The sequence below is a fragment of the Heteronotia binoei genome, chromosome 6 (assembly GCF_032191835.1).
Source record: "Heteronotia binoei isolate CCM8104 ecotype False Entrance Well chromosome 6, APGP_CSIRO_Hbin_v1, whole genome shotgun sequence".
NCBI lineage: Eukaryota > Metazoa > Chordata > Lepidosauria > Squamata > Gekkonidae > Heteronotia > Heteronotia binoei.
This window is the reverse complement of record NC_083228.1, coordinates 25,993,619-26,021,128: the sequence shown is the minus strand read 5'-3', so window position 1 is coordinate 26,021,128 and position 27,510 is coordinate 25,993,619. Positions and strand designations below refer to the sequence as shown.

Below are 27,510 nucleotides of genomic sequence, written 5' to 3'. Positions count from 1 at the left end.
TGGTATCATAAATATTTCAGTTGCCACATCCTTTTAGCATCTGCAAGGACAGGACAATATTTCTGAAGGCACTTTCAAAACAGCCATTTATTGATATGTCAAGACTTCCTCCAAGTGTTTGTGGTTTCTTAATAGCTACACTTATCTTTAACGGTATCACCTGATATGAGCTAGACAAAGCTATTAATTTTATAACTTTGGATCTGGGTGTGTGTTTTTTTGCCTCCAGGAGGCAGGAAGTGTTTAACTCCTTCTTTGTGCAGTAAGGATTTCATAATGGTGAACTTCCTATCTATATACACTAGAAGTGAAATGATTTAGAGTTGCACTGTCTACCCTCAGAGGATTAATTTTTGTGGATATAAATAGACTACTGGAGAGTGTTTTCTGGAGTGTAGTAGTTTTTAACAGCTCTTTACCCCCTTCTAAGCCTGTTGTCTTGAATGGATTTAGAAGGATGTAACTCTGTTTAGGATAGCACTACAGGAATGGCGTTACATTTAGCAATGAGCCAGATATGCATCTGAATATAAATTAATTGCCAGAATATACAACGGATCCTATAATAAAAAATTAAAGATCTGCTTCATTATACCTCCTCTTCTGGCAATGACAACCTGGAAAATAGTCTTTCCCATTCACATCTACAGAAAATATATACAGAAAAACATATCCACAGATTCAAAGACCCACATACCCAAGGAGGGGCTGAAAGGACAAATGGAGGAGTTGGTGGATATTTGTGGGAGGAGGAGCAAGTGAAGCAGATTGTTATCAAGCAAAGCAATCAGACTGCTTGTCAGACAGCAGAAGTCTCTTCCAAGGCGCCTTGCTTCTTGTATGTCATTCTTTTGTTAGCTTTTAAAACCTAGCAATTCAGAAACCTAGACAGTAGAATGTGGGTTGTCTCAGTCCGCACAATGAGACGCTTATAAATCGATAACCAAGGCTGTTGTTGCTTAGTACAGAAGGACAATTAGAAAGAACGAGAAAGAGTGGCTAACTCAAGAAACTAATACAAGTAAAAAAGAAATGAAGACTCTCCAGATATGAAAAACAAAGCTCACTATATGTCTCTCTGAAAAATATTTAAAGTGGAGTGGATGAAATGAGTGTGAGAGGAGAATTCAGCACAATTTGCTCTCCTGGGTTGGTAGAATTACTGTAAAACTTACTTTTGAATTTCCTGTTGGTCTGTGATAGCAACGCAGCAGACCATTGGCTGGGAGTGATCATGTCATTTCTATGGAGTTTTATGTGGAACAGAACTTTGTGGCCTCCCACTGCTACTCCATTTTGGGGAGGCTTCAGAGATCCTGTGTTTGTAGGAAAATTATGCCATACTTACAAAAATTTCACATAAATGGCTTTGCTAGTCTGTTGCAGCCAAAGGAAATGTCTTGTAACTCCTTAAAGATGAAGTAGATTTCATGTGGCATGGCTTTCTGGTTTATCACACACACAAATGTTCCAAAAGGGGTGTTTTCTATGTTTGTGTTCATCGTATGGCAATTGCTACATCATGATAACATCCCTGTGTGAATGATTCATGAAGAATCGTAAAATTTTCATGGGATTTCATTTGCAGTCTGTTTACAAATTTTACAGGGATCTGTCATCAAGCGATATGCATGTGTGTGTGAGTGAGCAAGTGCTGTGAAAGCAGTGAATCTCCTAAATAGCACCCACAGCTTAATTGGTGATAAGTTGCAAATAAAATGGTGAATATCAATGCAAACACTTGCCTTCTGAATTTCATTGTGGAATGCATTTTAGAACTACTTCTACCTTTCTTTTGCAGGTGAATCCTTAAAAGTAACAGCAAAAAAATTCACAGATGATCCTTGTTATTTGCCCAAAAGGGAGGCAGTTGTACAAGCAGCACGGGCTCTTCTGGCTGCCGTCACAAGACTTCTTATTCTGGCAGACATGATTGATGTGTCCTACCTGTTGCAACATCTAACCACCGTGAGTAGCTTCATGACCAGTAAAGAAAGTGTATATTTCATATTCTCTGTTACCAAGCCCTCTTACTTCAATGCTTCTGGGCAACATTTGAGAAAACCTTTTGTTAAAATATTCATGCTAAAGTGCCATGCAGCTACTGATGAGGAGGAAGAGAGATGGATTTGGTCAGGTCATCTTCTAGGTAGTGGGAGTTATCCATAACTTGCAATGAAAAAAATCATTTGACTTACAGAATGCAATGTGGGTATTAATTTTTATTTTAATCAACACGGTACAAGGTCCACTTGGATGTTCTCCTGGGCAAGCCACATTTAAATGAATTAGTTGTAGAAGATTTTAGCTGTTTCCAGTCTAGAATGAATTTATACTGTTGGTTATTGTTTTAATTTGTAGTTATTATATTATATTATATTGATTTCCATTGTTTGTATTCTTGTAAACTGCCTTGTGAGATTTGCATTTGGAAAGGCAATATAGTATTCCTAGGAGTACATGGATTAATCTTGGGGAAGGGGACTTGAAAACAATGGCCCCAGCTCAGTTGCAATTAATCATGCTTTAATTTCATTGAAACTATTGCGGTTCACATTACTCAGATTGCAAAAGTTGTACCACCTTAGACTGGCTCTCAGGATCTATATGTGCATTTTCCTTCATAGACCATTCAAGTAGGTTTTGTAACAAGTAAAATGGTATTGTTTGTGGTATCAGTACTATAAATACTGGCTTGGGATGCCAAGTATGGGAGGTGATATACAAATGTCTTTCATAAATGAACTGCTGCTGAACAGAATGAATGCTGATGCAATTCTGGAAGGATTTCTGCTAGTATTCAGAACTACATTCCTATAGGCCAACTTTATTTTATTTATTGTTAACATTTATAGACCGGCTTTCCAGCCAAACAGAAGCTCCAGATGTTACACAAAACTCAAGAGTTCTTGAAAGCTTGTATTGTGTTTTGTGATGTTTTGGTGGCTGCTAATAAAAAGATACCATGCCTGCAATCCTGAGGACAATATTCTGAGAGTAAATCTGATTGAATAACATAGGACTTGCTTCTGAGTATACCTGTTTAGATTTTCCCCTAAATTATTTATGTGTTTTGATTTTTGGTGTACAGACATGGATGACTATAACCAAAAGTCAGTAAAGGTAACGGTGTACTAAAAACAACTGCAAAGGGCATTAGACATGGGATGAATCAGACAGAGCATGTCATAAAACCCACTTGCAGGCCTATGAGGTGGCTTCCTTCTCTTCACCATTGCAGCAGCCAAATCTTGTCCAGCTCAGTTGTTCAGAGTGGTTTGTGACTTGATAACAACTAAGTCTGAGGCTGTGGGTGATGAAAATTTGGTCCCCAACTATGATTTTTTGAAAGTTTCTTTGCTGACAAAATCTCAATGTGGAGACCAAGTTGAGTGCAGATCTGAGGTGTTAGAAGCCCCTGCTTGTCCTTTTGTTATTGATAGTTTCAGACAGATCCTGCCTGTGGATGCTTACAGGGGTCCTTGGAAGTGTGAGGGCCACCACTAGTACTCTGGAGGAACTATGCTCATTATGGCATTTAAAAACTTGCCAGGAAAAGGATACTGGAGTCATTAGTGAAAACCATCAACTCCTCCCTGGTTGAGGGAGCTCTCCCGAGGCTTTTGAAAGAGGTAGTTATTAAACTTCTGCTAAAAAAACTTTAATTGGCTAGGTAGGCAATTACAGGCCAGTATCCAATTTACCTTTTCTAGAAAAGACATTAGAGCATATGTGGCAGAGTAGCTCCAGGGTTTCCTAAATGACATCTTGACCCATTTCAATCTGATTTCAGGCCTAGGTTTGGAACCAAGACAGCTTTAGTTGTACTGGTGGATGATTTTTGTTTAATGTTGGATGGAGGCCATTTCCCTCCATTGGTTCTGTTGGACCTCTCAGTAGTCTTTGATGCATCTGACCGCTCCATTTTTATCCACCAGTTAGAATATGGAGTTGGTATTAAGGCATAGACTTGTAGTGGTTTTGCTCTCCACCAAAGGTGCAAAGTCAACGGTGTGGAATTTATCTTGTGGGATGCCATAGGGTTGTATTCCTTCACACATTCTCTTTAATACATATCTCAGACTGCTAAATGAGATTGTCCAGAGCTTTGGAATTGGGTATCCCCAATATGCAGATGACACCCAACTCTGTATTTCATTACCCAAGCCTCCAGATGCATCTGTCTTGGTTCTGAAACCAACGCTTTGAGACTGTGGTCAGGTGGCTAAGGCAGAACAAACTGAAGATGAATCCAGACAAGACAGAGGTATAGCTGTTTGGGAAGGCTGATATGGGTGTCAAACTTGCGGCCCAGGGGCCAAATCAGGCCCCCAAAGGGTTCCTATCAGGCCCTCGAGCAAGTCTGCTTTCTTCCCCCTCTCTCTTGCTTCCTTCTGTATCACAGCTTGCTTTGCCAGGCTTGCTCAATTGCACAGGAGCTACAGAGCAAGGCCTCTATTTTCTCCATTGTCTGACGCCCCTCTCTTGGGGAGGAAGGGAAGGAGGGAAAGCTTGCTTTGCCAGGCTCTCTCAATCACACAGCAGAGCTACTGAGCCAAGCCTCTTTTCCTTCTACTGGCTGAGGTTCCACCCCCTCCTTATGTTCTGGGGAGGGAGGGAAAGAGCCAGAGCTTCCTTTGCCCAGCTCTCTCGATCACACAAGACAGATACAAAATCTTTGTGTTCGTGTTTCCTTTATAAAGTTTATATCTCCGCTACCTGGCATTACATTTTACGACACACATGGCTTGGCCCAACAAGGTCTCATTTATGTCAGATCCGGCCCTCATAACAAATGAGTTCTTCACCACTGTTCTAGAGGCACTGAATACGCTGGTCCTATATAGAATAACCTTGGCTTTTCCAGAGTGGTTTAAGAGATTGAAGATTCTTATGGACTCTGCCTTGCTGTTTGAGAAGCATGGCCAGGAGTGCCTTCATCAGCTGCATCTGATTCACCAACATTCTCATTACCTAGACTCAGGTGACCCAGCTGAGTCTAGGTAATGAGTTGGATTACTGCAACATGCTCTATGTGGGGCTGCTCTTGAAGACAACTCAGAAATGACAACTGGTCCAGAATTCAGTAGCCTGATCACTGTCACTGGCTAATCCCCAGGAACATATGTTCTCTACTCTGAAACAGCTACATTCGGTGTCAGACTGTTTTTGAGTGCAATTCAGATGAACATATGAAGCTGTCTTATGCTGAATCGGACCATCGGTCCATCAAAGTCAATATTGTCTACACAAACTGGCTGCGGCTCTCCAGGGTCTCAAGCTGAGATATTTCACACCTATTTGCCTTTTTAGTTGGAGATGCCAGGGATTGAACCTGGGACCTTCTGCTTACCGAGCAGATGCTCTGCCCCTGAGCCACCGTCCCTCCCCTAAAGGGGCTAGTTATGACCTTTAACAACCTGGGACCTACATAGATCTAGGTGGGCAGCCATGTTGGTCTGAAGCAGTAGAACAAAGTAGGAGTCCAGTAGCACCTTTAAGACCAACAACGTTTTATTCAGAATGTAAGCTTTCATATGCATGCACACGTCATCAGGCAATGGAATGGGGTACAGTGAGCAGAGCTACTTATAGATGGTAGGCCATGGTTTAGAATGCAAAGTAGTATAAAGTTAGGATCCAATGGCAAAATTAAGAAATTGAAAGAACATTTGGTCTGGATAGCATTTGTGTTCGAAACCAATAAAACAGTAATATGTCAGAATGGGAGAATGAGGTAATACATGTCTGTTAATTACTATATTGCTAGCAAGTCTGGGTTAAAATGAGGACATTTCTTTCTCAGAGGTTTTTCCTGTCCACCTGATTTACTTTTTAACATGTAACATACATATAAACATCAGTCTAGTTTGCCATTAGAAAAAATACATTAAAATATAGTGGAAGATGGGTTTAGTAAATGTAATGAGATAAACAGCCAATATCCCTTATTTGAGTATGTCAATACAAAAAAACATTATTCTGATACACTATTCTAAAAGAGAAATACATTGAAATACTGTGGATATATACCTATACTCAGTGAGAGTGGGTTTAGCATATGTAATGGGATAAAAAACCAATATCCCTGTTCAGTCCTGGGGAGGTGTTCGTTCCAAGTTTCATAATAATTTGTAATTCAGCAATTTCCCTCTCCATTCTGTTCTTGAAGTTGCTTTGTAGTAAAACAGCAACTTTGAGATCACTCATTGAATGTTCTGGAAGATTAAAATGTTCTTCTATGGGTTTCTCAGTTTTGCATTCTAAACCACGGCCTACCTGCTATAGGTAGCTCTGCTCACTGTACCCCATTCCATCGTCTAATGAAATATGCATGCATATGAAAGCTTACATTCTACAAGAAATTGTTGACGTAATTAAAACCCAAAAAAGCAATAAGACACCAGGTCCGGATGGATTACCGATTGAATTTTTCAGAACATTTGAGGATTTATTACTGTTACCTTTCAAGAGGGTTATTGAAGAAGCTTACAATACTGGTGTGATTCCGGACTCCTGGAAAGAAGCTTTAATTACACTCATTCATAAAGAAGGCACTGATCCAACAGAAGTTAAAAATTATAGACCAATTTCTCTCCTGAATAGTGATTATAAGATCTTTGCAGCGATACTTTCAAATAGGCTGAAGAAAGCAATCCCGAGCTTGATCCATGAAGATCAAACTGGTTTTGTTCCAGGAAGGTTAATGAATCAGAACGTGAGACTCTTGTTGAACGCTATCGAATACTACAAGGAACATCCGGACAAAGAATTCGCCGCGATTTTGGTAGATGCAGAAAAGGCCTTTGACAATGTTAATTGGAATTTTATTAAAGCCATATTGGCTGCAATTGGCTGCGGTGAAAAGTACATTAGGATGGTGGAAGCGGTGTATTCAAGGCAAACAGCAAAAGTTAATTTTAATGGAGTAATGACCGATCCAATAGAAATTGAACAAGGTACGAGACAGGGCTGAACTCTCTCTCCTTTACTTTTTATTTTGACATTGGAACCGTTGATTAAGAAGATTAGAGAGGACACTCAAATCCAAGGCATAAGAATAAATAATATAGAGTTGAAAACTTTGGCGTTTGCGGACGATTTGGTATTTATGTTGGAGCAACCTATTTCTTTGATAGCTCTCCTGAAGCAAAAAATAAGAGAATTTGGGGAAGTCTCCGGCTTTAAATTGAATGTCGCCAAGACTAAAATCTTATCAAAAAATATGCCGGAAGACCAGATTCAATTATTAGAGGAATTGTCAGGATTTAAACATGAAAAGAAGATTAAGTATTTGGGAATTTGCCTTACAAACGACTTAAAGACCCTATATAGAGACAATTATGAAAAAATATTGAAACAAATTCGTCTTGACTTAACTAATTGGAAAGATCTTCAGATTTCACTTTTGGGCAGGATTGCCACAATTAAGATGAATATCCTTCCGAGAATCCTGTTTTTGTTTCAGACAATACCAATCACGGTACCCAAAACATTTTTTCAACAATTAAACACTTTGACCAAGACTTTTATCTGGCAGGGCAAAAAGGCCAGAATCAAATTGAAAGTTTTACAGGATAGTAAACTAAGAGGTGGCCTAGCCCTCCCGGACTGGGATTTATACTATAAAGCATGTGGTATGGCATGGTTGAGAGACTGGTGCAAGCTGGAGAACAAGAGACTATTGATCATTGAAGGTGCAGGTCTGGGAGAAGGCTGGCATAACTATATGTGGTATCATACCCCGATAAAAACAGGCCGCTTTCTCAGACATGAAATAAGAAGATCTCTGTATAAGATTTGGAGTGAAATCAAGTTACAGTATACTTATACTCCCAAGTGGATATCCCCGATAGAAGCCTTGACCCATCCAAATTTGTATAATTGGGACAGTCCACAGGACTATGCATATCTTTTGAACGATAAGAATGAATTGATTGAAGAAGAGATTGTTAAGTTAAATTGGTGGCTTCAATGCCAATTGAGATCAAGATTCCGAGCAGATAAAGAAAAAGGTTTTGTGAACACACAAATTGAGTTAGACTTTATCTTAGAATCTAAGCAGAAGACAATCTCTAAGGTGTATGACTGGCTGCTTCAAATTAAGATGAGCGATGAAATGGTCAAGGAAGCATGGATTCGCTGGCTTAAAGATTTTGGCCAAAACATAAATTTGGAGGAATGGGAGAAGTTATGGAAACAGAATTTCAAGTTGATAAAACCAGCAGATCTCAAAGAAAATATATACAAAATGGTATATAGGTGGTACCTTACACCTGACAGATTGGCCAAAATCTACCCCACATATTCTAACAGGTGTTGGAAGTGTCGAGAAGTTAAAGGATCTTTATTTCATATATGGTGGCAATGCAAATCCGCTAGAAAGTATTGGACGCAAATTAACATTTGGACCCAAAAAATTTTGGAAACGCAAATTACTCATGTGCCGGAACTTTATCTTTTAAATATTTGTAGGCAGAAACTCCCCATAACAAAGCTGAAATTGCTAATGTACATTATTACGATAGCCAGAATATTATATGCCAAATATTGGAAAACTGACAAAACCCCGAACAGAGACGAGTTTATAAACAGATTATTGGAAACTGCAGAGGCCGATTTAATGTCTACAAGATTAAGAAACGGAAATGTGCAAAAGTGTCAGGAGGAATGGAGACCTGTTTATAAATGGGTTAAAAGTAAAGGATTTGATATGGAGTAACTATATTGAAACATGATATATTTATTGAGTAACGAAAATGCCTTCTTCTAGTTAAGAAGCAATGGTTTTGATAGTAACATTGAGTTTCTTTTCTGTTAAAATATGAATGAAATAATTGTGAAATTATAACTGAATACTTTTTACTTGTTGAAACCTCTCCGTCTCCCAGTGTGTGTGGCTGGGTATGTGTTGTGGTTGTTTGGTAAAGGGAGGATGATGTATGTATTGGTTTGTGGCTTAGTCATAGACTAAGTTATATGTTCTTTTTCTTTTGTGGATGTTATGTTTTCTTTTCTTGAATAAAAGTAAAATTCTTTTTTTTTTTTAAAAAAAAAAGAAAGCTTACATTCTAATAAAACTTTGTTGGTTTTAAAGGTGTGACTGGACTTCTGCTTTTCTATGGGACCTACATAGTTGAAAGACTGTATCTTTTCATATGTCCCTGTGTACCAACTACGGTCCCCAGGCAGGGTAGGATTTAGGGTATAGAGCAGTGCTTTGTTATGCAAATAAAACAGTAAATGGTTTCTGCATTTTCTTGTATATTTTTTCAACATAATGTCTTATATCTTTTATAACTAACATTGGGTCAGCTTTCTAAAATAATACCATTCCTAAAATTTCTGTAGTAATAACCAATCTTAGGTAATCATCCCATGTATTGCTTCAGTATCTCCGAAACTTTTTTCATTGCATTATTATTTGCCAGAGTGCTAAAATGATTGAAATCCATAGAAGTGTACTGTTGAATATTTCAGAAACATGGAGTCTGTACCAAAGAACACTATAATCTTCTTTTCTTCCATTTCTTAATAAAGGTAGTATTCATGGAAAACAAAATACCATCAAAATACATTTTTCTCCTTTTGCAGAGAATGTTTGAAGTATGTAATCTGCTATGCATATTGCTGAGTTCTGTTGTAATGGAGTAGACAGACTTTTCTTGGCTGTGCAGCTTTTGACCATTCTTACTGTGTCTGCCAAAAGAATTTCTTTTTATGCAGTCCCATTAATTAGAGCAGGGGTGGCCAACGGTGGCTCTCCAGATGTTTTTTGCCTACAACTCCCATCAGCCCCAGCCAGCATGGCCAATGGCTGGGGCTGATAGGAGTTGTAGGCAAAAAACATCTGGAGAGCCACCGTTGGCCACCCCTGAATTAGAGCATAGTCTGCGAATACCAGGTAAATTTAGCATATGCTACTGAACAGCCATCAAGAGCTAATGGCATTTTGGTTACTGCCATCTCGGGCCAAATTCTAATACAATTGAAATCCTTAATGAGCTCTGACTTTGCTCCCCCTGCCCTTTCTGAAGTCTTTAACTTTTGTGATTATATTTTAAAGCTTCCTCAGGCAACTGAAAGGCTCTTATCTGTGGACCTGCTCCAGCTCAAGAGGTCTGATCCCCCCCCCCCCCCGCAAAGGCTACAGAAGCCTTGCCTAGCACAGAAAGCAACCCCGGTTTCTGCAGCATCACTTTCCGATATTGTTTTGCTGGTGCATATCAACTAAAAAAGGCAATACTTTTTATACACGCCTGTAAAGTTTCCCCCTTGAGTGTGGTCTTCTGCAGTGGTGCACCGACATATTGTATTAGTCCTTCATGAGGATCTTGGCTGCAAGACTAGCTATTAATCATTTAAGAGCAGATGAGGAGGCTCTTTGCTTCTCAGTTCCATGGCTCTGAGGTTTTTGTAATTTTCATGGAATAAAATTGAGGAGTTTGATCACTGAACCAAAATTAATTTTAAAGGTTATGTCATTCGCTACAAAAATGAAACTGCTGACCAAGGAAGAGATTTGTTAAATGTATAAAAATAGGGGAAAGAAAAGGGACAAACCCATAAATGGGTCTTGGCACAGTATTTTATTCCCTTAGCATCTGAGGTATTCTGTCTGCACTGAAATGTGCTTTGCATGACATTTTGCTGTACAGGATATACCATAGGAAGGAGTATTAAAATTTGCATGTTGCTAATCAGAATTCCATAGGAAGGAGTATTAAAATTTGCATGTTGCTAATCAGAATTAAGTTGGGGTTGGTCAAGCACTTTAATACTGCTCTCTCCCTCTTATGATGGGATCCCTCTACTTGCCAATATCCATTTTATTCTTGCAGGGATTAGAAAGAATGGAAAAGTTTTAACTATAATTTAAATGAGATAATGCAGACCTGATCAAAGGGCCTCTAAAGACTAATCAGCAATCTTCTCACATAATTCCGAAATTACTTTGGAACAATCATTGGCCAGCAGCTTATGTGTATTACAAAAGTGTGTCTCACTGGCTGGTAAACAATGTGTTTATTAGATATTGGTACATAATGATAGAACTGATATTAAAGACACATTTGCTTATTTAGTTACTTCATTTGTACCAAGCCATTCTCCCCAAAGGGGACCCAAGGCAGCATACATTGTTCTCCTCTCCTCCATTTTATCAACAATGCTGTGAGATAGGTTAGACTGAGAACATGTGAATGGCTTAAGGTCACCCAGCAAGGTTCTGTGGCACAGTGGGGATTCAAGCCTGGGTCTCCCAACATGGGTCTCCCAGATCCTAGTCTTATGCTCTGTAGTTTCTAAACACTGCATCGCACTGGCTTTCTTGTATTTAACAGTATTGAGGAACTGGTAGCTTGAGGAGTACCCATAAGATCACATGACTTTAGCTAGTTCTAGAATAAAGCACTATGCAAATGTCTTAATTGCTCTTCATATTAAAGTTGTTCAGGCATTCCCCATTTTGTTTGTCTTTATCTATGGACCCCAAAAATATTAATGCATCATTTGAACTAAGCCATGCAAACTTCATTGTAATCCAGTGTGTGATAACTCTGCATGGTTATCAAGATCAACAAAGAGATGACTATGGGTGTGCATTTGGGTTATCTAAGCCAGGAAAAAATCCTAAAAATACCTTACCTGTATTTTTGGGGTATTTTTTCAGCTGGATATCAGCCATGGTATTTATCCAGCTATCTGATAAAGCCAAGCCCCCAAGTCCTCAAAATATTTGGAATTTTTTTGAAGCTACTGGATAGCTGGCATTAAAGAGTGTTTAAAAGGATTGCAGTCTCTTTAAACACCTTTTGGGCAAAGCTACAGTTTGGAGAAGGCATTTAAAGTAATTTCGGAATTATGTGAGCCCTTTAAATGGCTTCAGAATTCAGCTGTGGCTTGCAAAAGGCATTTAAAGGGACAACATTCCTTTTAAATACCTTTTTTCACTTCATTGGAAACAATGGAGTATAGAGGCACCTTCTTCTGGAGCCCGTAGAATTGGATCCCATAGAATGTTTTTGAAACTCGGGGTTTTTTTTAAAAGAGAGGCACCAGCAGCTATACTGCAAATTTGGTGTTTCTACCTCAAGAAACAGCCTTCACAGAGCCTCATACCCCTGGATAGATTCTCTATTATACCCTATGAGGCCTATTGACTCGAATGGTCCCCATAATGTATAATGGAGCCAAAATTTTGGTAACCCTTAATATTTACCAAATCCAAACATCGTACTGGTATAGGGATTCAGGAATGTTGGGAAATACCAATATTTTTGGGTTCAATGAATCCAAACCCCAAAAATACCAGGTTTTTTTGCACACTTCTAAAGATATCAGGCACCATATGGTTTTTGGTTTTAGAAGAGTATGTTGATTCTTGCTCTCATGTTGAAACTTAATCTCCCAAAGGCACATATGTCTTCTTAAATAGCAAAGTGGTCAATCAACAACATTGCTCCTGATACCATGCTGGCATTTGTATAGCAATTACATTAGGCAAAGTGCAAGACCTGTGGCTTGGCTGTGCATAGGCCATCAGCCAATAGAAAAGTCCCACCTGTGTGCTTAGTGGAAGTCATTGGAGCAAGCCCTATGTAAAATCAGCTTATGTGTTTTAGCCTGTGCATACACAGATTGACTACTCTGCTGTAGAAGTGGGGAAAATGGCTGCCCTGGCACAAGCAATGTTGTTGAACAAACTGCACTTGTGGAACAGGAACATGTTTTTGAGAAAAGCTAGAACTGTAGCTTTATTTATCTTTACCGATTTTTTTTTAATTACCTCCTTCCTAGGTTGAGCCTGTACAACAAATGCAGTGTGAATGAATGGTATCTAGATTTGGGTGCACACCTTCTTCGTTCATTATTTAGATATTTAATGTCCTGCCTGTCATGGGGAACTAAAGCAGTTTACAACACCATTCTCCCCTCTTCCATTTTATCCTTAGAACATCAACTCTGTGAAGTAGGTTAGGTTGAAAGTTACTGCATACATTAGGGTTTGTACCAGTCGTGAAAACCTGAAATCTTTGATACTGCATACATTCACACTACACTAAATAATGTGTTTTGCAAATGGATTTTTGCTATTCTTACACAGTAAAAATCTAGTTGCAAAACACATTATTTAGTGTAGTGTGAATCCACCTACTGAATCAAGGTCACCCAGCAAGTTTTCATGGCTGAGTGTTTGAACATGGATTTCCCATATTCTAGTCCAACAGGCTACCACTATGCAAAACTGACCCTATACTTGTTATACTGGTAGTTCCTGATCCAGTAACTGATATATGCAGAGACGCTTTCTTTGTTTGTGGATCTTCTTACTTGGATGACAGTTAAGAAGCATTGGGGTGGGGGAAGAGTAAAGGGATACCCCTCCCCTTTTGACTTGTTCCTCTTCTTTTTATCAATCTCTCCTCCCATGGATCTCACACAAAAAGAAAGAAAAAGATAGGGCCAGTTTAGAAAAACTCACAATCGTCCTTCCCCATGTTCTATATTTGTTTGCCTATTAGCATAAATGGTCTAACTCCTTCCTCCCTGGGTTGTGTTTGTTACCATAGTAACTATGTCCTCCACAGCCCTTAATTGTTTGATGCATTTGAAGCATCTGAGAGGTAAAGCCTCATGTTTTTGCCAGCAGATATTGTGACACATGGAGATACTTTGGAATAACTTGATTGAACATGGCAGGTCCAACAGATGTTGCTGAAAATGAAAGGAAAGCGTTAGTAAAGCAATGATTAACCTCAAAACCATCCTTCATCCTTTTCTGAAAGGCAGTTCTGGTAGAATGTTTTGCATTAGCTGAATGGATCGCAGGGTGATTCAAGTGGGGATGCGCCAGTGAAAACATCGAGACAAATTGGCCCTCTGTGCAATAATCTTTATTGGCGGTTCTCTGAGACAAGGAAGGATTCATGGGATTATCCATTGAGTACTCCCCAAGCTGCATGCCAGAGTTTACCTCAGTGTCAACAAAGCATTCTTGTGTAATTTGACTTGACATCTGAATTACAAATATTAATTCTCTGTGTGATCCTAAGCAGCGTTATCCTCCTTCTAAGCCCATGGACTTCAGTGGATTTAGGAGGCTGTTAATTTGGTCTAGGGCTGCACTGTAAGTACACATTTATGGCTCATGTAAAATCAATATACATGAGAGATTAATATATATATTTTTCTACATGGTCACAGGTGCGAAGAACGTTTCTTTCTCTTCAGAATGTATCTAGTAAATCTGAACTGCAGAGAATGTATAAAAATCTTCAGAAAGAACTGGAAAAGTTGGACCATTTGGCATATAAACGGCAGCAGGTAAGAATATTGAAAGAAATGGTAATAGTAATGATGCATGTTTAGTCCAAAGTCAAGCTCACTGAATTCAGTTAGGGTCAATCATAAGCAAGCATGCTTAAGGTTGGCAACTAAGAAGAAATGAGTAAATGGCAGTGGAAATACCTTTGTGCAAATACCTTGCTTGTTTGTTTATTTACTTCATTTATACTCCACCTTCCTGCCCAAAGGGGACCCCAAGCAATTTACATTCCCCTGCCCCTCGTCCCTTCCATTTTATCCTCACAACAGCTCTGTGAGGTGGGTTTTCCTGATAAGCATGTAATGGCCCAAGGGCACTAAGCAAGCTTCAGTGACAGAGTTGAGAATCCCTTTTTAAAGTGTCCAGAGGGATTCCTGGCAGACACAGCCCCCCCCCATTTAATATTAAGCTGGATGTTTAGCCAAAGGATCTTTAGGGGTTAACTACTATGAGGGTTCCCATTTTGGGAGGGTCTCATAGGTATCAATGGGAGCTGATTGTGAGGAGGCGATCCCTTGAGAATTTTTTTCCTCCATGGTTTAAGGACTGTCAGAACTTGGAAAAGGCACCACCTATTCTGCTGAACGGAGGTACCAGGTCCGTTTGAGTAAAGAAACAGTAGTTTGTATTTTTGCAGGGAAACAGAAGTTTGAATTGATTGTTCAGTTTGTGTAACATGTTTGGTGACTCTATTTATCCAAGGAATCCTTAGTTCAAAAGCTGAGGCATTTAGGGAAAAGGGTCCTGGTTTTATAGGCAATTAAGATTGACACCTCCAGAAGGCAGACAGTGTTGCAGAGTGGATGTAGGGTGGCATCTGGAGCCCAAAGAAAGGCATTGCCCAACAGGTAGAGAGGATGCTTGCTGTAACTCCATTTGTAGAATGTACAATCAGCTGGTGAATTGAGGATTATTTAGTTGGTTAATCTGCAGAGCTGCAATTGTGGAAAAGACAGCAGTTTTGCCCCATTCCTTCTGCTTATTGCAGTTCCCTGACTCACATGGTTTTTAGTCTGTGTGAGTTTTGTGTCTCCAGGAATGTTCTTTCTGTGGGTTGAGAGGACTAATGGGAGGAGGGGAATCTGTGTGCCTTTTTCTGATTGTTGTTGATCTCAAGGCAGTGACATCACCAAAGCAATTTTATGCAGTTACTCCTGTCTAAGCCCACAGATTTCTGTGGAATTACTCTGCATTGATTTGCACTGTAAGCCACTTACAGACCAACTACAGAGTTAACTGACAAACATAAACTAGAATTAGCACTATAGATAGGGAAAATCTTTGCAGGATAGGTAAACAGAGTAGTACTCTTATGTTCTAGCAACAACAGCAAATTAATCTCACTTTCTTTTGCACTTCAGTCACACAGTAATTTCCCTTTGGGTCCTACCACTTTGATCTATTGGCTCTCACGTGCTCATCTGATGCAAGGACCCTTCCATTAACACAAAAAGTCCTCTGATCAGCAGATAGGGTTTTGTGCTAGAGGAATACCTGAATACTGATGGAACAAAATGGTAAAATCCAGTCCTGTGCAGTCTGCAAAGCATCATTGAGAACCTGAGGACATTCGGTCTCAAAGAGACCAGAACTAGCTTATGCAAAGAAATGCTGGCAGGATGAGATACTGTTTATAAAGAACCGAGGGATTTCCTTAAGCCACTGATAACTTCTGGAAACACTGTAGGCAGAAAGACCTGTCAGGGGGGGGGGGGGAAGTATTATATTGCAAGATCTGTTTTATTCTGCTGATTGGAAATGTTCCCTGTCAGTTTCATTCACTCCTGATTTGGCATACCTCCTTCTGCTGCCAAACTCAGGTTGAATTAGCTCTGTGGGCCTCAATGTGGTGCCTGCTGACACCTTTCCTGATGCCTGCCAAATCTTTTTAGAAAGTGGTCAGGGTCAGGTGAGGCTATTGAAGATCTGTTGGGCTGGTCAAATTTTTTAAGATGTGCTTCAGCATCTGCTGCCTATGCAATGTAAGGATCATCAATGCATGACTGAAGGTAAGCTTTGTATATGTGCAAAAATATTTTTAAACAATATGTTCATTTAAAAAGGCATACTGTAAAAAAGTATCTGTTTGAAACAGTATCTGTTACTGTTAGAGTTATGTATGATTTCCTTCCCTGACACTTTGCAGCTGTCTCTGCCTCTTGTGGCAACTATTGGAGAAACGTTGACTGAGGGGTGACATGATAGAGGTTTACAAGATTATTCATGGGATAGAGAAGGTAGAGAAAGAAGTACTTTTCTCCCTTTCTCACAATACGAGAACTCATGGACATTTAATGAAATTGCTGAGCAATTAGGTTAGAATGGATAAAAGGAAGTACTTCTTCACCCAAAGGGTGATTAACACGTGGAATTCACTGCCACAGGAGGTTACAAGCATAGCCAGCTTCAAGAGGGGATTGGATAAACATATGGAGCAGAGGTCCATCAGTGGCTATTAGCCACAGTATTGTTGGAACCCTCTGTCTGGGGCAGTGATGCTCTGTATCTTGGTGTTTGGGGGGGCACAGTGAGAGGCAGTGCCAGATTAAACCCTGTGGAGGCCCCAAGGCTGTCAAAATCTCGGGGGCTGCCTTGCAAATTATCTCAGAGTTGGAATGCCCACCCCACCACCTGTGGCCCCCACTGCAGCCTGGGGATACCTTCTCAAAAGCCCCTTTGACAAACCTGCGGGGGAGAGGCAGACAGAGGCAAACTTGGCAATCACGCTAGCAGCAGCCTCACTAGGCAAATCAGGCAAAGAGTGGCTCAGTTGCTGGTTGTGCATGCAGGCTCCGAGGACTGCAAGCAGGGGGGAAACTGGGGGGGAAAAACCAGCCCAGGGCCCCTAAAGCCATGGGGGCCCATAGGCAGGTGCCTACTTGGCCTAATTGTTAATCTAGCTCTGGTGGGAGGGTGGACCTCCTGATGGCACTTGGGTTTTTTGGCCACTGTGTGACACAAAGTGTTGAAATGGATGGGCCATTGGCCTGATCCAACATGGCTTCTCTTATGTTCTTAGTTGTGCCCTCTCTGTGTCAGAATTCCGAAGGTGCTTGCAGGTTAGAGTTGCCGACCTACAGGTGGGACCTGGAGATATCCTGCTGTTACAGTTAGACCGATTCTGCACTAGGACTTGTTCCAGGTGGAGAACCCTTTTGCCCCCCAGTCCTTCTCTCTGTTTTTGCACAAGCTGCCACGGAGCTGTGAGTTGGTGCCCCACTTTCCTGTGGCAAGCAGAAACCACTTGTAAGAGGATTTTGCTTGCTTTGGGAAAGGGGCATGCCAGCTTGCAGCTCCACAATAGCTTATGTGAAAATGGAGAGAAGTAAAAGGGCTCTCTACCCAGAAGAAGCCTAGTGTGAAATCAGTCTTGATCTCTGGCTGACAAAGATTAGTCCCCCTGGAGAAAATGGCTGCTTTGGAGGTGGATTCTATAGATTTATACTCTGCTGAAGTCCCTCCCCTCCCAAAACTGCACTTTCCCCAGGCTTCACCTCCCAGAAAAAACCTCCAGGTGTTTACCAACCTAGAGCTGGCAGCCCTACTGCAAACTCAAAAAGGTTGGGAACTCCTGAATTAGCTAGACAAGACAGCAGGGTGTCAGAGTAAGAAGCATTAATGCCAAAGGCTGTTACTTTTCCTATTTATTTTTGTTATTGCAATGGAAACAGAAAATATAAGCTTTTAATTTCATTTTGCATTAGCTGCTGTGCCACTCTAAGCAAAGTTATGCTCTTTATAAGCCCATTGACTTCAGTGCACTCTGCTTACTCAAATGCTATTCTAATTAAATGCAGGCTGGTTGCAAATAGGGGTGGGGAAATCTTTCCCCACTGTGTGAGCAGCAGCAAGCAGGATGGTAGCACTTGGGGATGATATTCACATGCTCCATCTCCACTCCTTTCTCTGTTGGTATCTCCCCACCTTACCCTTCATTGTTACTGAAATACCAACTGCATCCCCTGTGGCCCAGCAACCCCAACTCCTCCCAGCAGCTCAGCTGCAGCTCACAACAAAGCTGTGGCACTGTTGCTAATGAAAAATTAGCCCTGTAAAAGGGGAGAGAGGAATGCCACAGCTTAGGACTGCCATTTTGAAGGTGGTGCTAAGGTCCCCCCTCCCCCCCAAAAAAAGAAAAAAAGAATTGGCTGTGGGCAGGGCTTTCACAGAGAGGTTCTGCCTGCAGCTGCTGTGCCATTGAATATATATATATATATATATGAACATATGAAGCTGCCTTATACTGAATCAGACCCTCCATCAAAGTCAGTATTGTCTACTCAGACTGGCAGCGGCTCTCGAGGGTCTCAAGCTGAGGTTTTTCACACCTATTTGCCTGGACCCTTTTAGTTGGAGATGCTGGGGATCGAACCTGGGACCTTCTGCTTACCAAGCAGATGCTCTACCACTGAGCCACAGCCCCTCCCTCATCGCCATTCCCCCTCTAAAGTCAAGCAAAGGGCTTTTTGGTTTCCTCTGGCTTAAAAGGGGGCACTGCTCAGTAAGAGCATGGTGTTGTATGAGAACTCCCAAATAAATTACTGCAATATTGTATTCCGCTCATGCAGGGCAGGAATGAGAGGAGAAAAAAAATCAGCCCTGGAAAATGGCCCCACCCAGGTCTGCCCTGCCACCCTCCCAGGAGGGAGAAAAGTGCCAGCTTGCCAGCCTAGCCAGGCCTATGTTGGTAGAGCTTGGCCATGTGCCTCCTTCTCCTTGTTGTGTGAGAGTGAGCCAAGCCAGGCACCATCTTCCTTGTGTTACATACAGCTTGGCTGGCCCAGGTGCTGCCCTTCTCACCACTGGTTTGGTCAGTCTTGGGCAAGGGGGACTTTGGCCCACCAGGAAAAGTTCCAGGGGCCATAATTGCTGACTGTTCCTTGGTCAGAATAACCTGCAGCTTGATTGGCCATTGGGATGGGTCAGTATAAAAGCTATTATTTTGATAAATAAGTAAGGATAAGATCTGTGCGTATTGAGTATTGCCTAATGACCATACAAGACATGATGTCAGTAGAGCTATTTGTGAGAAAAGGGAGGAAAGTTGGGAATACTGGGAGCATTCATGTCCTTTCTTTTAGCACTTCTTTTGTTCTAAAAATCTGACCACATAACCCATGCTTTATATGTTGCTGGGGCAGGCACATATTTAAATTAGTGGATCTGCCAGCTGAGGTCTAGTTTGGTCTAATGTTCTCCTTATGTGAGTTTAAAATGCTTGTACACAAGTTTGTAATCTGTTAACATTTCATCAAATAGAATTATTTCATCACCCCTTTCCTGTGTTGAATTGTTTAGAATAACTAGTGCCCACAATTGCATTTCATTGGAAGCTGTATGAGCTGATACAGTGTATGTAGCATTCATTGTATCCTATTTTTTAAAAACCTGCCAGTAGGTGACAGTATTTTCAAAGATATCTAAATTTATTTCCAAGCCTTATATTTTATAGTTTATAGTTTAGCATCAAGTATTGTGTTAGACTTAGCAAGCATAAAGAGGTTTATCTGGGGAGACTTGCTTTAAATGGTTAAGGTTGAGGATCACAGGAAAATCACTTGTTTTTTGTTTGGAAATACTTTGGTTGTAGTCTTTTACTATAATGTTGAATGAAAAGGAACTTTTCTTTATGTCGCGTAGGGTTACCAACCTCCAGGTAACACCTGGAAGCCTCCCAGAATTACAACTGGTCTCTAGACAACTAGTTGCCCTGAAGAAAATGTCTGTTTGGAGGGTGGAGTCTGTGGCATTATATCCTTCTGAGATCTCTTCCCTCTCCAAACCCTGTCTTCAGGCTTTACCACAAATCTCCAGGAATTTTCCAACCCAGTTTTGGCAACTCTAACAAATGAGCTATAGATGTGGTATATTAAGTTGTAAATTATAAATTAAAAATTTGTTCAAAAATTCAAAAATTTGTTCAAAAATTTGTCACCTACAGTGACATCCTAGGCGTATTTACACCCTTCTGAACCCACTGACATTGATGGACTTAGAAGAGTGTAATGCTATATTGATAACACACACTCATCTCAGTTTGAATGATCAAAAGGTAGATAAGTCAACCAGTGACAAATTATTTAACTAACTGATAGAAGTGGCTTAAACAGTTTCTAGAAATGGAATGGATTATTTTTGGGAAAGATGGGTGTTTCATCTGTGTATCTGTTCAGATATAAACATATTTTAAGCATCTTGCTTCACTTCCCAGAATGAGTAGTTGGCTGTTATTTGATGAATTGCCACTTAATAAGCACAAGTCACTGCTTGAGGGGCGGAGGGTCACAGCAACACAATGTTTAATCAAGCAGTCAGTATTTAGCAATTCTGTGCTACATGGAAGTACTCAAAGTCTTTTCTTATTTCCAATGATTAAGATAAAGCATGTTCTTTTGAATATTATTTGGCAAATGACAGCACACCAAATGCACAGTCAGTTCTGTTTCTGGGTGGTGATGCTTCCTGTAAAAGTTTGACGAGGAATAAGCACAGGCAGGCTTTGTATCTACAGCTGGTGCAAGCTCCCTCTCTCCCCTCCATGCAGCTCCCCCTTGAACATTTCAAGAAGCATCACCAGCCAGGTGGAAGAGTCACTGTGCGTTTGGGTGGCAGCAGTAAATTCTCTGAATCTGCTTCCAGTGTATGAGAAGCCATACAGCTGCCCATCCTACCATTCTTTTAGAGATGGTTTCACTTTTTCCCAAAGTCAGATGAAGTTTGATCTGTGCAGGCAGCTTTCTGGGCACCATCACTGTTCAGCTCGGTTGGCCAACAGAAGAAATGTTTTGTTCCTGGAAATGTGGTCAAAACCTAGTTAAAGCAGAAAAAAAGCTTCAGATTTCTGAAGGGCTTTATCCAGAGGTGCGGCTCTGTTGTAGTTTTCAACAATTTTATAGAAACCTCTTTTAGCACTCCTGAAATAACTGATTCTTTTACATTGGTTTAGGTCATAAGGGGCAAAAACCGGGTGCAACAAAAATACTTAACTCAGTTGCAGACCTAGTTATTTTAAAGAAGTCAATTGACACTGGTATCTTTGGAGAAAAACAGAATTTCTGAGGGACTTTGTAATAAGCTATAATGGAATTATTATATACTTTTGATATTTGTAATGCCATTGTGGGTCAAAAATTTTACAAGAAGTGCCAGCTTAAGACACCAGTACAAACTTCACATGAAGTCCCCACCAGAAAGTTGGACACTGTGGTCCTCTAAAGTGTTGGACTGAGACCCAGAAAATCTCTCTCTCTTTGTGTCTCTCTAGCTCTTTAGTAAACAGACTTGGGGAAATCATTTTTGGGCTCAGTTATTGGGAGTGCAAACAACTGGAAAACAGCTTATAAATGAAAAATGCTTAAGATTTAGCTCCTGTTATTTGTTTCAAAGATTTCTGTTCTGTAATTTTAGTGTCATTTTGATGTTTATACCTGTTCCACTTTTCATCTGGTGTAGGGGCTAGAGTGTTGCTCTAGGTCAAGTCCAGAGCTCTTTTAGGAGTCATGCAATATATTGATCTCCCTTGGACAAAGAAACACATATGGATGTTGTGTGTGCAAGCTCTCTTGTGCACTCAGAACTATAACACTGAAACCGGGATTTTGTGAAGGAGGTTGACTTGCAGTTGTATGCCACCAGGCCTTGGGCCCAAGAAATCAGTTTATGCTTAGACAGGGCTTTCTTTGTAGAAAAAGCCCAGCAGGAACTCATTCGCATATTAGGCCACACCCCCTGACATCACCATTGTTTCACGTATGGCTTTTTGTAGAAAAAGCTCAGCAGGACCTCATTTGCATATTAAGCCACACCTCCTGACACCAAGCCAGCCAGAACTGCATTCCCATGTGTTCCTGCTCAAAAAGAGCCTTGTGCTTAGGTGATGGCTTTTTGAGGTGTCACTCAGATACTACAAGAACTAAGGACATTCATTTTACCCTGTTTGAAATCAAAGGATTAGGATCTAACCAACTCTTCCCATAAAAGGTAGGACAATGCCATCCTAAAACTGTTTTGACTAATTAGACAATTGAGGGACCTGGTTTTTTTCTTTTTCTTTTTAAGAGCAGTAATATATGGAATAATATGACGATTGGCTTCAGTGTGCACTTCCTTGTCAGACAAGAAATTTATTGCTGCTGCCAGTGTTCTTAATGTTGGTAATGCCTTTGGCATGCCTATGGCATTACTGGCTTAAATTCAAAGGAAGTTTTGTTCCTGCTTAAAGATCTCTGATAAGGTGGCATAGTAGCTGACAACAGAACTTTAAAACATGTAAAAATAGCACTCTACTCTGATGTAGATGTTAAGGTGCTTGTTTGATTTTGATTGTATACCCCCAGGCAAATAATATGTGATAAAAGAGCTTTTTAAATTTGTCTGTACTGAAAGATTTTAATTGATCATGAATTATTTAAAAAGTGCTATTTTAGATCTGTGTGAGAACGTGTCATGACCACTTCTATGTGCAGATTTTTTTTAAAAAAAGATAAACAACAACTGAAGAATTTGTCAGTCCAACTGAACTACTCAGAGCATGTTCTGGTGTCCAAAAGCAGGTATTCAGAAGGTATATCCATTGCACAATTTGGGCTTGATCCAATTTGAGATGCAGTAGAGTCTCTTAGGGTATCAGCAAGCATAGTCTTCTCCCCATCCCAACATGGTGCTTGCATATAGGCAACTCAGCACAACAGGAATGATAGGCTCTGCCCTATTTCTATTACATCGGATGCTACTGGAGTTTGCACTGCGATAGATGAAGCAGGACTATTCATTTGATTGCTCTAAATGATGTTCAGTCTTTGAATTTGGTATTTTGAATGGGCAACAAGGCACACATATTCTACGATGTAAACCAATCATTTGGAAAATTCTTCCTTGCAAAAATCTTTCCACTTCTGCAGATAAAATATTCCCAGCAGTTTGGACTGAGGCAGAAATATCCACATAGCCAATAGGGAAGGTTTCAGAATGACTCTGATCATGAAGTTGCTTTTTGAATGTTCAAACAACCGTATGCTGAAGGAGGAAAAAAAAATCCATGTTTGCATCTTGTTCAGTAGGTAAAGGGACAACTATTGTAGCTGAAGACGAGAAAGACACAGCAGGCTGGGCAACAGCTTGGATGTGGAAGAAAAAAAATGAGTTAAAGATAGCTCCGAAGGTTTATGCCTCAGGAGGCACTTTGAGACAAAACTTTTGAAGATAAATAGTATAATACTAATGGAATATTGTGTTTTGCACAGTTTTAAGATGCCATTGAAGGTGGTTTCACTCTGCTTCTACATAACTTCTGCTCAGTTATACATGAGCAGTCCTTTTTTATTAGCTACTTGTAACTGAGAGCAAAATGTGCTTGTTCTTATCATCTTTCATAAAGAACGCATTTACAGGAGAGAGAATGGTTCTGTTTGAATGTTATACAAAGGGAGCAATCCTAAACCAGTCTACTCAAAAGAATGTTCCTTTTTATTCAGATGGGCTCATACTCAGGAAAGTGTTCTAAGGGCTACAACTATAACTGTGGTTCATTATATGGTTAGAGCTCGCAGATGATCCTGGCTTGCCTTGACAAAGGGCGGTTTTGTCACCTTCATTCTGTAGCTGGAGAGGGCAGTGCTAGGGAACAAGCCAGGATGCCTGCTTTCACAAATCACATACAACCATAACTGTGGTAAATAAACCACTTCACACACTAGTTGATGGACCACCACCTAATCATAGTTTGTGGAGTGACCCATGGAAATTTGAATAAACCATGGTGTCACATAATGTCTGAACTTAGCTGCAGATATGCTTGGAATAATATTTGATAAAGTATTGACATTATGAATTTTTGTTTAAAAGTCAACTAACACATATGTTGAAATTTATGTCTATATCATTGTAATCATGGTAAATGGCTAAAATTCTTAAACCAGAAGCAGTATTTTATGACAAGAGAATAATGTTGGCCTTACTCTTCAAATCGGGATACCCACAATTCAACCTGGATGAAAGCCCTGGATGAGAAACTGATGAAAGATGGCCTTACTCTTTAGCAGTGAGGTGAGACTTGTAGGGCCCTGGATAAAACCCCAATAGGACTGACTAGAAGCAAGCAGATATATAGCATTGGACAGGGGGTGGTGTTTATACTGTACTGTGGGCAGATGGCAGGCGTTTGGGAAGTAAGATACATGGCAAAAGGTCAAAAATTTAGATCCAGAAACAGAGCCTACAGGACCATGGAGAGCAGCCAAAACCAAAGAGTTAAGGGCAACTGCTGTAAGAGCTCTCTTAGCCCCACCTACCTCACAGGATGTCTGTTGTGTGTATTTGTGGGGGGGAAAGGTAAAGAAGATTGTGACCGCTCTGAGACTCTGAGATTCAGAGTATAGGGTGGGATATAAATCCAATATCCAAGAGTGGGACAAGTTGGTCTGTTCAAATGGAGAGCTCTGTTAAGACCTGTTTCCTTAGGGCTTACCACATGTTACAGAGTCCTTCTGTCTCATTGACAGAGGTGCTCTGGGAGTTAGAACATAAGCAAAGCCATTGCGGATCAGGCCAGTGTTCCATCCAGTCCAACACTCTGTGTCATACCATGACCAAAACCCAGGCACCATCAGGAGGTCTGCCAGTGGGTCAGAATTCCAGAAGCCTTCCCATTGTTGCTTCTTTTGATTTTGCTTCCCTCCCTTCAAAGTGGTGGAGAGCAAAACCAAACAGTTAAACAGATGGCAGCCATTTATACCTAAAAGCTGAGCAGTAGATCTATTAGGTTTAAATGCCTGGCAACCATTTAATCCTTTGGTCCTGCTCCCTGCTGCTTCAAAGGGGAGGGAGCAAAACCAAAGGGTTAAATGATGCCCCTTCTTAGGTGATCCCACCCCCTTTCTCCTGGTCATAGTGAGACATGGCTGGGAGAAAGGGAGAAAGGAAGTCTTTTCCCCTCCTTTCTCCTGGCCATGGGAAGCTGTGGCCAGGAGAAAGGGGGAAAGGAGGTCCTATTCTGGGTGATCCCCCTGTTCCTCCTGGCCTTGGTGACCTGTGGCCAGGAGAAAGAGGGAAAGGAAGCCCCTTCCAGGGGGATCCCTGCCTCTCTTTCCCCAGCCACAGCAAGCCATAGCAAGCAGAAAGAGGGAAGAGAAGTCCTTTCCCAGGCGATCCCCCTTCCCACCAGCAGAAAGGAAGGGGGGGGGATATCCCTTCTTTCTGCTGGTGGTGGATCTCCCCCATCAGCAAAAGAGTCAGAGGGAAGATGTGATATCTCCCCACCACCAGCAGAACATATTGAGGGAAGATCATCTGAGATCTTCTCTTGCTTCCTTTCTATTGGTGGTGGCTCCCCCCTGCCAGCAGAAAAAAGGGGAGGAAGCTCTTCCTTAGTGGAAGATCTCCCCTTCTTCCAGCCAAGACTCACCATGGCCGGCAGGAAGATGAGAAGGAAATACCTTCCTTGGAGATCTCTGTTTTTTGGCTGCCTGTCTTCTGAAGTCCTTTTACAGTTTAAAGGGACTGCAGAAGATAGTGCAAAAGAACTGAGTGGTGGGGATCAGCTTCTACCCTGACCTGCAGCTGTTTTTCAGGCTGTCTTCTTCGATCCCTTTAAACTTTAAAGGGACTGCAAAAGGCAGTCCAAACAGCTGAGTGGCAGGGAGGGGTTTTCTGCAAAGCCTTTTTAAAGGGACTGTGGTTCCTTTCAGTGGTATTTGCAGGGCATGAACCATACAATTTGATACATTTTATCATCAGGGCTCTCAGCTTGGTTTGGGTTTGGTTCATGGTTCAGCCATAAAATAGAAATCAAACTGCATTTTCTTGGTTTGTGTCCATCCCTATTCCTATATTCTCTCTGACAACACAGACCTAACAAAACCAGTCATACTTTCTCAGGTTCATTCACTTGTTCATCTTCCAATGTTACATATACCATCAAATGTCAGCAATGCCCTTCTGTTCTTTACATCAGACAAACAGGTGAGTCCTATGTATTTTGAATTTGTAGCTGTGCATCCTGAGTTTCTTCTTTGTAACTGCAGCTCACTGTGATCATTTTGCTAAACACTACTGATTGGGGATGGGCTAAAACCAGCCAGATACTAAAGTTTGTGGTTCATGAACTGGAGTTTGTGGCGGGTCAACCAGCATGAACTTTCCATGAACATTCAAGCAGTTTGTGGAGGTTTGTGCCAGTTCATGAATGGATACATTTCCAGACAGACTGTAACCAATTTCACACTAGACCTTTAATCCTGGTTTAGCCCTGTCCCTACATTGACATTCTACCCTAAAATCATAGAATCATAGAGTCACAGAGTTGGTTTCTCTGATTCTAGTGCAGAATGCCAGTTTGGGGACAGGGCTAAACCAGGATTAAAGGTCCAGTGTGAAATTTTTCTCTGTGTGTCTGCTCAAGCAAAATGTTTACTAATCTTCAAAGTAATGTGTGTGTGTAATTCTCCAGCCTTGGAAACGCTGTTTTCAGTTTCAAATTAGTCATATCAGTTTCAAGAGGGTTCCCTCTCCTTTGCCAGGGTTCCCTTGTGTTCATTTCCCATTTTCTTGCACAGAGCTTGGAAAATCTCACCCCCCTTGCTTGGATTTATGATTCTGTGCTTTGAGATCAGTCCTTTTAAGCTTGCAATGCCACTGGCACTGGGTTCTGCTGGGCTGTCTATACATTGGGCACTTTGTACATTGTACTGGTTCTGTTGGGCTTGCAAAAATGCCTGCCTAGTTGAGCTCACATTTTCCACAGGGTTCTGCTGGGCACTAGTACATTGCCCAGAGTTCTGCTCGGCTTCCAACACACACCCTTGCTTGGATTGTGATTCTGTGCTTGATATCAGTCTTGCTGAGCTGGCATTGCTACATTGCTACTGGGTTCTGCTGGGCATTCTGTGATTGCACTCATACTGCTTGGCACTCTGTACATTGTTCTGGCTCTGCTGGGCTTTTAAAATGCTGCCCCCCAGTGGGATTGTGGTTGAGTTTGCATTGCCACATTGGCACTAGGTTCTGCTGGGCACTAGTACATTGCCCTGGTTCTGCTGGGATTGTAACCCCCACTGTTTGGAGTGTGGTTCTATGCTAGACATCAGTCCTGTTGAAATGCCTCTGGTTCTGCTGGTCTTGCAACAATGCTCCCCCTTCAGTTTCACCCAGAGATCTCCTGTGAGTTTGGTGTCTCTATCATACTGGGG

General features: G+C 41.0%; 1 protein-coding gene across 2 annotated transcripts in view; it reads left to right on the top strand.

Annotated features, from left to right (window-relative positions):
• The window catches only part of CTNNA3 (catenin alpha 3), a 1,035,346-nt gene that overhangs the window by 31,912 nt on the left and 975,924 nt on the right, over window positions 1–27,510 (top strand). For both annotated transcript variants that reach the window (XM_060241118.1, XM_060241119.1), the window contains exons 4-5: window positions 1,802–1,968; window positions 14,206–14,325. In XM_060241118.1, coding sequence (XP_060097101.1) covers window positions 1,802–1,968; window positions 14,206–14,325 — 287 coding nt within the window. The remainder of the gene's footprint in view (window positions 1–1,801; window positions 1,969–14,205; window positions 14,326–27,510) is intronic.